This window comes from Carlito syrichta, unplaced genomic scaffold, assembly GCF_000164805.1.
Source record: "Carlito syrichta isolate Samal-C Ts95f unplaced genomic scaffold, Tarsius_syrichta-2.0.1 Scaffold80634, whole genome shotgun sequence".
Taxonomy (NCBI): Eukaryota; Metazoa; Chordata; class Mammalia; order Primates; family Tarsiidae; genus Carlito; species Carlito syrichta.
Genome location: NW_007024730.1, coordinates 583,646 through 597,355, shown reverse-complemented (window position 1 = coordinate 597,355; position 13,710 = coordinate 583,646). Strand labels below are relative to the sequence as shown.

General features: G+C 33.6%; 1 protein-coding gene across 8 annotated transcripts in view; it reads right to left on the bottom strand.

Annotated features, from left to right (window-relative positions):
- RFWD2 (ring finger and WD repeat domain 2) overlaps window positions 1-13,710 on the bottom strand; it is a 179,228-nt gene that overhangs the window by 68,071 nt on the left and 97,447 nt on the right. For all 8 annotated transcript variants that reach the window (XM_021710953.1, XM_008055217.1, XM_021710944.1 and 5 more), the window contains 3 exons: window positions 9,013-9,156; window positions 6,630-6,738; window positions 5,812-5,893 (listed from right to left, as the gene is read on the bottom strand). In XM_021710953.1, coding sequence (XP_021566628.1) covers window positions 5,812-5,893; window positions 6,630-6,738; window positions 9,013-9,156 — 335 coding nt within the window. The remainder of the gene's footprint in view (window positions 1-5,811; window positions 5,894-6,629; window positions 6,739-9,012; window positions 9,157-13,710) is intronic.

The window sequence follows — 13,710 nt, the reverse complement described above, 5'->3', positions numbered from 1 at the left end:
CTATAATATCAGAATCTGTTCCAATATGCAAGATTTATGTTTCTGAGTTTCTCAGACAGGGCTCACTGCATGTCTATTTGCACCAAAGCATCCTAAGAAATAATTCATTATAAAAAAAAAGGAAAAAAAACAGGCACAGGAGTTTGACACAGTAAAAAAGCCCAAGTCTTTAGTGAGGATATGCAACTAGAATTAAGTTTCATATGTAATACTTTTAGACACAGAGGTGAACTACTGTCTAGATTCTACAGAAAACAGAAAGCTATCCATGTGAGTAAAAAGGGATAGTGTTGCTTCACCAAAAGCTACCATAAAACTGTGGGACAATCGACAATATTTTATACCTCTATAAAAGTTATAAAAAATGTATACTCTGATAAAAATGATTCCCAAACATAAATAAGTTTTCTTTTAAATTTGGTCAAATAGAGACATGGGCTTTATATCACTACCTAGTTACTGCCACACAGCAAACTGTCCTAAAATTTAGCAACTTAAAAGTAACTACTTTGCATAGTTTCTGAGGTCAAGAATCTCAGAGCAGGTAAGCTTGATGATTTTGGCTCAGAATCTCAAAAGAATTCTAGACTATCAGACTTCCAAGCTTGCTCAACATGGCTATTGGTATAAGACTTCAGTTTCCCATCATATGAGCTCATGACAATGCAGATGGTTTTTCCCAAACCAAGTGACCGCAAAGAGAGACGTGATGAAAAATAGAGGGTACAGCGTCTTTTATAATCCAATTTTAGAAGAAATATGTCTTCACTATTGTAGTATTCTACTGGTCACACATATGAACCTTGGAGCAAGATGGATAAAGGAAAACTACATAAGCATGGACATACAATGAGACAGAGATCCCTGAGGGCCATTTTTGGATGCTGATCAACACAAGTCATTTAGATTCAGGAGATAATAATTAGTAAAGTTATAACTTTTAGGAAAGGTAAATGCCTCTAAAGTTATAAATTATAAGAATAACTGTTATCATAGCACTACTTATTAATCAGACTGTAGTTCCTTTTTTAGTCCACTAATAAAAAGGGAGGGTATTCAATTAGCACGAGTTTAACTTCAATTTTAAAAATTTACCAAGATTTCAAAGTTGTCATTTTTGCATTAATTTATGCAATTAAGAAATTTGGAGTAAATAAGAACCTGTCCTTTTGCTGTCATAAAGTCTCAATTCTTCAAACATGCATTCTAAGAAAAATACCATTAAAGGATATGCTTATTCTTATTGCAAGATTTATTTTTGCAAGTGATTCGTAGGCTACATACTTAAAAAGCAAAATCTATTTCTCCAAAAGAACCTATAAAATGACTCATAAAATTATTTTCTGATTAGCTTGCTACACATTGAAGGTTCTTTAACATGCAATTATGTGCATAAATATTTGGCAGTAAATTGTTTTAAAAGTATGCAGCACAAGTAGGAAAAAGACCATTTATATGAACTCAGCATTCATTTATGCAATTAAAAATAGTAGCTTCACTGTGGCAGAAGGATTGCCGGAACCCAGCAGGTCGAGGCTGCGGTGGCCGGGAGTATGCTACTGCACTCCAGTCTGGGTAACAGAGTGAGACTCCAACTCCAAAAAAAAAAAGTAAGTCTGGCTACTTGGAAGGCTGAGGCGGAAGGATCGCCGGAGCCCAGGAGGTTGAAGTTGCGGTGGCCGGAAGCGGCCACTGCACTCCAGTCTGGGCGACAGAGTGAGACTCCAACTCAAAAAAAAAAAAAAAGTAAAGAAAAGAAAAAAGTGACTTCCATTAAAAAGTGCTATTAAACATCTACTAAATACAAAAAACAACCATATTTGTATAAAATATATTAAAAGTGATTTAAAATGTCCCTATAAAATTATCACAAAGATCACCAAACAGGAGTGATAAATACATTTAAGTAACATTGAATAATACTTTTGACAAAGGCGTAAAAGCATTCGGGACTTTTACTGCCAGCCAAGAAGGTAAGACAATATTGAAAAAATAGAAAGCAACTAAGTGAGGAAACTGAAAAAGTAAACAAAACCAGTAATCTTTTGGAGAGATTTCTAAACCTAAAAAAAGTTTAAAAGGGTAAGAGTACAATTTTTTTCTCCCTTTCTTCTCTCATGGTAAGCCAAGGTCAACACTTCAGGAAGCAAAAACAAACCAGGGGTTTGGGAATAATTTTTAAATTTTCTTTGCTCCTTTTTCTTTCTCAGGTTTCTCCATGGGTGGGCTTCAGTCACAGAGCTGCAGCAGTGTAAAAGCTATTACTCCAATAAAACATTTTTGTGGCTATAAAAAGAACATCTATAGTATGAAAAGTATGAAAAAGGAGAATCCTCATTATATTTTTCTCACCTGTTTTCTTGTTGTGTTGCCCTGAAGGCAGTCCCTAGTCACAGCAGCAGGTTGGACACCAAAATCTCCTAGAAAAACCTGCACTTCCTTGACAAAGGATCAGTAAAAGGGGTCCCTGGGAAATGAGTAGTATAAGAGAAACCTGGAAAGGAAAGGACTGGAGGAGATCCCACAATTCTATATATTAGCTGGCATAAGTCTCGGAGTCACTGCTGAGCTGTGTTATGTGCAAGGGACACAAAGCAGTGTATAAAAAGGCTTTTGTGCACTGAACTCTATTTGAAAAACCACCCAAGTCCCAGACGAACCTCTGGCTGGCACATGTATTGAACAGACTCAAGGTAGCACGGTAAAGACTTTGAAAACGCAACTAATAATGAAACAGTCACCCAGAGAGGGCATGACATAAATTAGTCTAAATCAAAGCCAACTGATCACTTGTTAAGTAAAAGAAAAAAAATCAACATTTCTCAGAAAACTTAAACAGGACCCAGAGTCTTCCAGAACAATATTCAAAAACAGCTAAGAAACAACCTGAAAGATATTTAACATACAAACCCCAGGAAAATGTGAAGAATTTTCAAAGAAAAACACAGTCACAAAGGTTAATCCTAAGATCTAGATGTTGGATATTATGATTTTAGATGAAACAAATTTTAAAGCAACTATTGTAACTTGCTTCCTAGGGTAAAAATTGACACACTTAAAATTAATGGACAGGTGAAAATACTCAGAGAAGAGATACAGAAACTATTAAAAAACAAAAACGAACCAAATGAAAACTTTAGTAAAACAGAGATGACAAACGAAAGATTCGGTGAACTAGAAGACAGAACAATAGAAATAACCCAATCTGAAGAAGAGAAAAAAATACTGACAAGAAAAGAGAGTCTGAGTCCTGTAAGACAAAATGAAAAGGTCTAACACATCAATGTAACTGAGATCCCAGAGGAGAGGAAAAAGGGATTACTGGCTGGTAAGTATCTGACAGAGCAGTTTTTAGAAGAATATTGAGAGAAAAAGTGATATTTTACAATGATAAAATATCCAGTTTACCAAAAACACATAACAATCCTTAACATATTTATGCCCCTAACAATAGAGCTTCAAAATATATCAGAAACACATACACGTGTGCACATGTACACAAAACAGATAACTGAACAGAGAAATCAGACTTCAGTATATCTGTCTCATACTCCATAAAATAAGGAGACCAAAAGTTTAGCAAGAATACAGAAAATCAGAACCTCACCATCAAGAACTGTTATCTAACTGACATAGAACAATCTACCAACTAGCAGAATACAAAGTATTTTCAATGCATTTGGAATATTTATCAAGGTAGTTCATAACCTGGTCTATAAACTAATAACATATTTTAATGCCAGGCATAGTGGCTAACACCTGCAATCCCAGCACTTTGGGAAGCTGAGGTGAGAGGATTGCTTGAGCCCAGGAGTTTGAGACCAGCCTAGGCAACATAGTGAGACCACATCTCTACCAAAAATCAAAAGATTAGTTGGGTGTAGTGGCATGTGCCTATCATCCCAGGTACTCTCAAGGATAAAGTGGAAGGATCATCTGAGCCCAGAAGATTGAGACTGCAGTACACCATGATTACATCCCTGCACTCCAGCCTCGGTGGTAGAGTGAGACCCTAACTCTAATTAATAAATAAATAAATATCATACAAAATATGCTCTTTAACTATGATAGGATTAAGCAACAAAGCAACAAAAGAATGATTTCTATAACTTTTTGGTCTAGTCAGGAAATTTTTAAATACATAACTAATCCACAGTTAAGCAAGAAAATCACAAGATAAATTAGATAGAATTTTAAACTAAATGGAAAAGTAAATATTAATACACAAGCATTTGTGGAATCAGGTAAACCACTTTTTGTGCTTAACGGAAAACGTATAAAAATGTTAAGATTAAAAAAGACAAAAGGTCTCAAATCAATGACATAAACCTCAACACATGCTATAACATGAATGAACCTTGAAGACATTATGTTAAGTGAAATAAGCCAGTCACTGAAGGATAAATAACATATGATCCCATTTAATGAGGTACTTAAGAGTATTGAAACTCAAAGAGACAAAAAGTTGAAAGAAGGGTACCAAAACTGGAGGAAGGGGGAAAAGAAATGATGTTGTTTAAGGAAATTTCAGTTCTGCGGATACACAGTGGTGATAGTTTCACAACAATGTATTTAATGCTACTTAACAAGAAGTACACTTAAAAAGGGAGAAAATGGTCAATTATGTATATTTTAATGCAATTTAAAATGAATTAAAAAATCCCTCCTCCTTGAATTGCTTAGATTGGCTTCTACTTCAAGATACAAGACTCATCAGCTACTACTTCTGAACAAATGTTATACTTCAGAATAAAACACAAGAGTATTTTACTAGTATTTTACTCTGATATGGATGTTTGCATTCAAATATAAAAATATCTATTGTCACACAGTGATTTAGAAATTCAAAAATAAATTCTTTAGACAAGGAAGGAAAAAGTTATTCCAATCTATATATACTATGCATGAACAATTTGCTACTGTATGACACAAAACTTTTTAGGGGCAGCCCAGTCATGTTTGTTTCCCTTCTTACAGAATAGGTCATGCTCTGCTATTTCCTTTCTTTTATGTATAAAAGAAGGCAAAGGGACATGCAAGATGTGAAGTAAAGCTTCAATGCTAGAGTTATCCTTGTCTATATAACCATTAGTCTGAAAGTTACATGCAGAAAAGAAGGAAAGGGCAAAGAAATTAAGGCTACTGAATCTAAAATAAAATGAATCTTTAACAGGGATTTATAAATCCAATGTTAAGAAGAACCAGACCAAAACAGGGTAGTAAGGATAAACAGAGAATAATGAATTGTAAAAATGGATATACAAGAGACAAGAAAGGTCAATTTGGCAAAAAGAGATGTAGAATTTTGCCTTGAAGTATAAAATTCATTAAGAAATTTTAGAATACACTAGAAATTTCATATAACACAATGTAGTATACAGAGATTTCTGAGTATTCCAGAAAATAAGTCCACTTGATGGTATATCCAAAGGACTTGGTTATAAGATAGCAGCAAGTAGCATGTATACACTTTAGTATAAATTTTAGCATACACTAGAAATTTCATATAATAAAATGTAACATAAAGAGATTTCCAAATATTCCAGAAAAGAGGCCCACTTGATGGTATATCCAAAGGACTTGGTGGTAAGATAGCTCCATGCGGCATGAATCCAGAAAATATCATTAAAATGAGGATGCAGTATATTCATTTTTCTTTAACTCAAAAAGAGAAACTAAGATTTAAAAAAAATAATCAGTAATTACAAAGGACTGCCATGAGTTTCAATAAATGTTTGTATTTTCTGCTAATAAAAGGAATTAAGGTGAGGAGTGAGAGATGGGTATCAAAGGAAGAGATTCAAATAGTACCTTTTGCATCATCAGAACCTGAAGCCAAGAGTTTAGGATCCATCAAATTAAAGTCAACACTCCAACACCTCTTCTCATGTTCCTGAAAGTAGGAGGAAGACAAAACAGACTAAGACAAATAGAGATCTTAAAATAAATAAAGCAAACAAAACAAAAAAAATCGGATATTAATTTACTGATATGAGGTGTAGAGAAAGAAAAGGCTAGGAAAACAAATGAAAAGCAAACCAAGGTGGTGATGCAAAGTAATTCCAAAACTTTTTATATATACATTTACAAGAATTATTGCTTTTGGACATTCATTTGATGCATTCTACAAACACAAAAATATGAAGAAATGCTTTGGAAAAGCATTTGGTATTACACAGGTATAAAAAAAATACTAAATAGGCTCAAGCCTATAATCCCAGCACTTTGGGAGGGTGGTGAGAGGACTGCTTAAGCCCAGGGGTTTGATACCAGCTTGGGCAACTTTGTAAGACCTCATCTCTACAATAAACTTAAAAAAAAAGATTAGCTGAATGTGGCAGCACACGCCTGTAGTTCCAGTTACTTTGAAGGCTAAGGTGGAAGGCTCTCCTGAGCCCAGCAATGCTGAGGCTGCAGTAGCCCTAACTGTGCCACTGTACTCCAGCCTGGGTGACAGAGTGAGAGTCTGACTAAAACAAACAAACAAACAAACAAACAACCCCCCCCCACCAAAACCAAAAACTAAATAGTGACTTCAAATATGGAATTATAAAGTACATGAAGTTCTAAAATTATTTTAAAAATAAAAATGTGATTCAAAGAACATATAGCTAGCTAGTATTACTTACCTGGTAGACCTTTGACCTCTGTCCTGTAAATCCATCCCATAGGATAACAGTACCTTCATAATCACTGCTAGCTAACAGATTCTTATGGTAACTACTCCAACTGATACAGCTGAAAAGAAGAAATAGTTAAAACTTACTTTCCATAAAAATAAATAAGAATGAGATATAAGTAATTTTAATGCATTCAGAAAGATTTACACTCCTTAAAATGGTCTTCATGAGTTCATAATCATCATTCTGCCCACAATAAATCCAAAAGAAAAATATCAGTAATTTCTAAATTTTAAAAATTGACACCATGAAGTAATGACCCTTACCACCTTTTATTCTGATCACCATAGAGCTGCTGCTGGCCATCTTTGATACAGAGAAAAGCATGTCTAACAGTAAAGACATACAGGCTCGGGGGCTTAAAGCATACCATAGCAGAATGATAGACCTGATGAGACTGTGTAAGCCTCTGGATCCATTTGTGCCAAATCATATAAGCCAAAAAAAACTATTTTGAATTGGGTTTCTGTACTTACATCCCAAAAGTCTTGACTAATTTATAATTTAGACTTTTGACCAAAATTCCAATTAAAATAATCTGAAAGTTAGAATCAAACTTTCAACATTTATGGTTTCAGCTATTTCCAAGTGTTTCAAAAGTTTACAACATCTAAAAATGTATGTTTTTGCTGAGATACATATGTGAATCATACATAAAGGGTATGGGCATTCAGGAAGAAGTTACTTAGAAAGAAGATGATGTAGACGAATTCCAAGCATGTGCACACAAGTCTTTTGCTCTCTACTAGTTGCATTCACGCTAAATTTCAGAGACTAGGGGAGTTCATTTGCATTGTAAATATACTTAACTATAATTTCTGGTAGAAATTATATGGAACAGTTGAGAGTCACATTGTAGATTTAGACAGACTTAGGCTCAAATTCCAGATCTGCCACTTACTAACTATGGCTCTGGCTAATAAATCTGTGTTAGGCATGCTTAGGTATCGATCCTTTACGTCTCACGCCCATAGCTTTCACCTTGAACAGTTTCTATCATTTACTCCAATGCACCATAAAGTATTGCATATTTTTACATGTGTCATTACAGAACAGGTAGTAGCACATTTAAACCTTCTAATCCATATTTTCATCACAGTAATATTTATTATGGGTACTTGCTATGGGCCAAATATTGTGTTGAGTACATGATGGGGGCATTTTTAAAAGTATAATCCTATGAAACAGGCATTACTATTATGGCCTCCATTTTTTAAATAAATAGCATGAAATGTTTAAGAGCACAGACTCTACAACCAAACTACCTCAGTCTGAATCCTGGCTCCTCCACATACCAGCTGTGTAATTGTAATCTTAGGCAAATTAATCAACTTTCTGTGCTCAGCTTCCTTGTGTATAAAATGGAGCAATTATATTAACTATCTCATAGTTCTGCTAAAGACAAAGCGCTTAGGACAATGTCTGAAATATAAGAATTAAATAAAGTTATGTCTTATGCATGTTGTGTTCTCTCCACTTAGGACATAAACTATAACAGATTCTCAATGACAAATGCATTGATGAACAGGCAGGCTCACAAAAGATCAGAGTCCAGTATTTTTATGAATAAAATAGGAAAGAAAAGGAAAGCTATGACACATAAATTATATGAAGACTAAAATGTTTGCTATATTATTAACATTGTTAAAATGCACATATATATATACACATATTATATATGTCATTAATCAAGATAAGAAAGGTACAAGAATCACTGTTTTGAAAATGTTCAAAGTTCTAAATAAAGTTATTATTTTTGATTTCCTTATAGCATTTCCTTTTAAGCCAATGCTCATGAGAACAGTTTGGGAAGATTGTTTAGGAAACAAGTAATTCTAGAATTCCTCTGAGATTTTTTTTAGGGGGCAGGTCAGAAGTAGGATCCAGTTTCTACATTTTTAACAGCATTTTAGGCTTGAAGAGCATTCATTATAAATTATAATCTCTAAAGTGTAAACTGAAATACTATTTCTTAAGTGAAAAGCAGAATGTTCCTATAAAAAGAATTATTAAAACTAGCAACAATGATAATATTTAGAGGTATGTACATGCTAGGGGAAAAATTCCAAATCTTTTAACACTCCACTCCATGGAGTCACCAACAGCTATCTCCAAAAATGATTCCATTTGATTAAGTGAAAGAAAAAAGCAACTCCATGTGGCAACTAGAAAAACAAGAAATAAACCATCAGAGGAGAAAAGCAATCAATGTCTAATATATCCTCCGTATACACAGTACAATTATAGCATTTACCATGAATGAGTAAAGGTACAACTGTTATCTACCAATTGTTACACACACAGTGTATCATGCCAAGAAAGTAACAAATACCTGATTTTGGAATTGCAAGTCATTTCATTCTCAGGGTAATGAATATCCACTGCATCCTGGATGACTGTGCCATATTCATAGACTTTAATCTTCTTTGTAACCCCAGCAATTGCAAAATAGTCACAATCCCGGTCAAATTCAATACTAAGGGAAAAAATATATATGTGTTTCATCAGTAAGACTATTTACCTATCATGACATTTACAGTGACAACATTTCAGAATCTGGTATTGTCTGTTTCTAAAGCAACTCTGTCTACAAGCATAAAAGAACTACTTGAATTGTCTTCAAGTTATATTATGTGCAAAGTCCAAAGTAAGTCATCAAAATATATCAAATTACAAGTGGTAGAGAATTGTATATATGTAGTATTGTGTATAAGTATACGTTTGTTCCTAGACACCCGGAATGTTTTTCAGTTCGGTTTTTGTAACCATACTACAATGTAGTAAAGAAAGATTTAATGGTTTGAATAGTTTCATATACTAAAACTATGTCAAAAGAAAATTTTCAGTTAACTTTTTCCTAAATTCTAGTTATTTCCCTTCTTACTATTTTATGGAGATGATAGAATTTCACAGAATTTAATGTTATTTTAATAAACAGAATTAGTATATAAGCTGAATTACTGAAAATTTAGATGATAACAAGGGGACAGAATACACATGAAAAAGAAATCATGAAATCATCATTACTTTTCCCCAAATCCATTCCTAATCCCCCAAACAGATATCTCTCTGAATTATAAATCCCCAATACACATACCTTATATCACAAACAAGGTAAAAAAGAAAAATTAAAAATCTCTCTAGGGAATGCACTCTTCTCTTGCTCACCTTCTTATACAAGTTCTAAAATAAGCTACTTCAAAGCAAAGAACAAGACTGTATTCACTTTTATATAACTTAACTGGAGCCTAAACAAAGTTGCTATATAATCTGCTAAAAATCTAATTGGCCTAACAGAAGTAAAAGTTGAAATGAATTATCAGATACATTATTTCTCAACATGATTTAAACATCCTTTCCAGAGGCTTAGTTGATCTACAATTAATTACATAATAATAGCTAACATTCAATGAAAATTTATTAGCTACTAAACACTCTGCATGTATTAACTCACTTAATTCTCAGAACAACCCTATGAGGAAGGTATTATTATTATCATCATCATCCACATTTTACAGAGGAGAACACTGAAAGTTGGAGGTGAAATAATTTGCCCAAAGTTAGCCAGTTTCTAAGTAGCCGAGATGGTATTAAAAAACCTGGTAGTTAGCCGGGCTCAGTGGCTCAGCCTGTAATCCCGTGCCTTTGGGAGGCTGAGGTGAGTGGATTGCCTGAGCCCGCGGGTTCGAGACCCGCCTGGGCAGCGAGACCTCATCTCTACAATAAATTAAAAAATCAGCCGGGCATGGTAGCGCATGCCTGTAATTCTGACTATTTGGAAGGCTGAGGGGGAAGGATGGCCGGAGCCCAGCAAGTCGAGGCTGCGGTGGCCGGGAGTGGCTACTGCACTCCAGTCTGGGTGACAGAGTCAGACTCCAACTCAAAAATAAAACAACAAAAAAACCCCTGGCAGTTTGATTTTAGTATTGATGCTAATAATTACTATGCTAGCTCACAAATAAAAGCTCACAAGTAAAACTCAAAGTATGAAGGCTACAGGTTTAAAATCTAACATAACTATGTGTGAAACGTTTTCTGTATGTTCTCCCCAAATATGCTAGTATTCTGCATTTACTAGCATGTATTTAATGCATAAAAATACAAACTCATACATGATATACTTTTCTCAATGGATTTCCTGTGATAGCTTTTCACAGAATGGTTAATGATTAGCTAATAATTTGGAAAGAAGCTTGCTGAGCTGATGATGATGGGTAAGAAAAACATATTAAGAATATTTCCCTTAAAAACACATTGAGATGCTTACTTTTCCTTATAGCTTTAACCCCCCCCCCACATTTTGTAATTTTAAAAGAATTTCAATCAGTTAAGTGTCACTGACTATAGCACCTTCCAACAAATGCTCCTTCCGATAAAATATGACAATATAGCAATGCAATAGATCTATCTGTACAACCTCAACTGAACTGCTGCCTTAGTTACTACTTGCTGCCATGTGGATTCTAATGCAGTATAACTATAAGGATGGCAATTATTCATCTATTCCAACTCAATTTATGCCCACAGTCTCATTTCACTGAAGGAGAAATAGTACTGTATCTGGTAAAGGACAGAGTTAGAACTGAAATCCTGTCTTTCACGTAGGAGGTTCTGGAATGGCTTCAAGTAATCACTTGAACCAGTTATATTATCCCTAAATACTTTTCCTCCATCTACAAACATACATAGCTAATACATCGACAGCATTCCAATACAGTACCGCTAAAAGTATACCAATAAAAACATGCCACTACCAAACTACTAGTTTTTAGTATTAAAAAAAGCTTAAACCCCTAACTTTCTAAAATAACAGTTATAAAACACTGCAGGGAGAAAACTGAAACTTAAGCAAAAGTACTTTCTAACAAAATAATTGATATGATGACCCAAATAAGTATACAAGTCTATTATGTTTTCTATTGTTACCCTGTTATTCAAGATAGCTTTCTCCCTTTTTTCAATACATGGTTTAGTTACACTAGCTCATTCTTAACTCTCATACTAAAAAATAAATTTTTTGTTTTGATGCCTTTGCTAATACATTCTTACATTTTGGTTATGTTTTGTTTTCAATATATCATGACATCAAGATCCTGTACTGTATGCTTTTAAAAAATATTCTGGGGTTACAAGGTCCTTTATAATTTTAAAACAATACAATTTTCATAGAAATATTAATCAAATAGTATAAAGAATAACATTACTAGTAAATGTTGTTTAAAAGAGGAAGGAAGACAAAAAGCTCCCTTTTTAAAAAATATAGAAGTACTTCCATCCACATCACTAAGACTCAGGATTTAGGTACTTTCAAATACTGAACCAATTGCTCCCTGTCTCTGACATATTTAATCATATCTATTCTTAAATATGTACATAATGAGATTCTACAAACCGATCATGAAATAACTCAAAGGAATAGTAGTTCTCAGATACAAAAGAGCTTTCTAGGGCGAATACAAAGCAGATGGGCTCTTATTTTACAGTATAATATTTCAGCAGTTTTCATTATGAAATAAGCTAAATAAAAGGTAAACAAATGAACTGAAATGTATCTGTTTATGCAATTAAATTTTTAAAAAGCTCTAAGTATTGCTACTGATATATGTTTCATTCCCGCTATCCATTATCATCAGTAAGTATTAAAGCAACAAGTTTATGAAAATTCACTGCAATGATAAAGACAATTTCACAGAATTTGTCTTTAATTTCATAATATGCAAATATATTTCCTTTGAAAAGCAACATTACTGAGAACTTAAACATAGAAATAAACTGCATTTTTTTCTTTCACACTTTGAAAGGTTTCAACTGTTAAAAGAAAAAGATTTATTTCAACAATTGAAAAATGTAATTCAGCTATAGGAAACTAGCTTGTATTCTTTGTCAAAAGGGCCATCAGTCAAATGATTAAGCAGCAAGGCAAGAGACTACAAAGGAGCAGCAAGGTAGAGACTACAAAGGACAGCTGATTAATGCACATCTCCAGTACAATGTGACACAAAGCAATGCAAAGCTGTCAATAAACCCAAGCAGTGAATTCTGTCAGTGTTCCCACTATCTGTCATACCTTTTTGCAATTATAAAATAGGTATTAACATGGCAGAATAATATCTCTGAATGCTAGAATACAATTTATCAAATGAAAATATAAAGTAAGAGCAGTTGTTAGAGTTCTCATTCATTATCATGATAGTGTGCCTCAAGAAACACAGGTAACTATAATTTCAAACAAACAAAATTTATTTTTAGAAATTGGCCACTGTAACGAAAAGAAATAGGTGGATCTTTAAAGACTACAAATACTGGTGAAGTAAATTAAGAATTTATATTACTCAAGTAACTTTCTCCTAGAGTAATAATAATAATAATAATAATAACACCTAAAGTTTCCATAATATACATAATACTTATGATTTGTCAGGCATTGTTTTAAGTACTTTACACAAATTATGCTAAACTTCAAATCTCCATTGTATAGATTTAAAAAATTGAGGTATACTGATATAAAGTAATTTGGCCAAAGTCACACTAGATAATTCAAATTCAAGCAGTCTGGTTCCAGAGTCTCAATTATGCAAAATTGCAATATTAATGAGAACAAATGAGCTGGTCTTCAAATAACATATATACAGGCAAAATAAATAAAATAATAACAGAATAATACTATATGCTATGTGATATAAAATGACAACACATAATAATTCGATATGTGCAATAAGTAAAACATAAAGAATAAAAAAGATTAAGGTAGTTTCACAGGGTTTATAATTAGGAAAGATTATACACAATATAAGCAAATGCCAAATGACAACAAAATATGACAAGAATTCAGGAGTCAATGATTCCTAGGGCCCTCTAGAACAAAAGGATGATGCATGAATAGTCTCAACCATCAACAATCCAAAGCACCTGCTATCTGCTAGATACTAACCTAGCTGTTGAAAAACCAAGGTGTTAAAAAAAACCAGAACAGCCGGGCTCGGTGGCTCAGCCCATAATTCCGCGCCTTTGGGAGGCTGAGGTGAGTGGA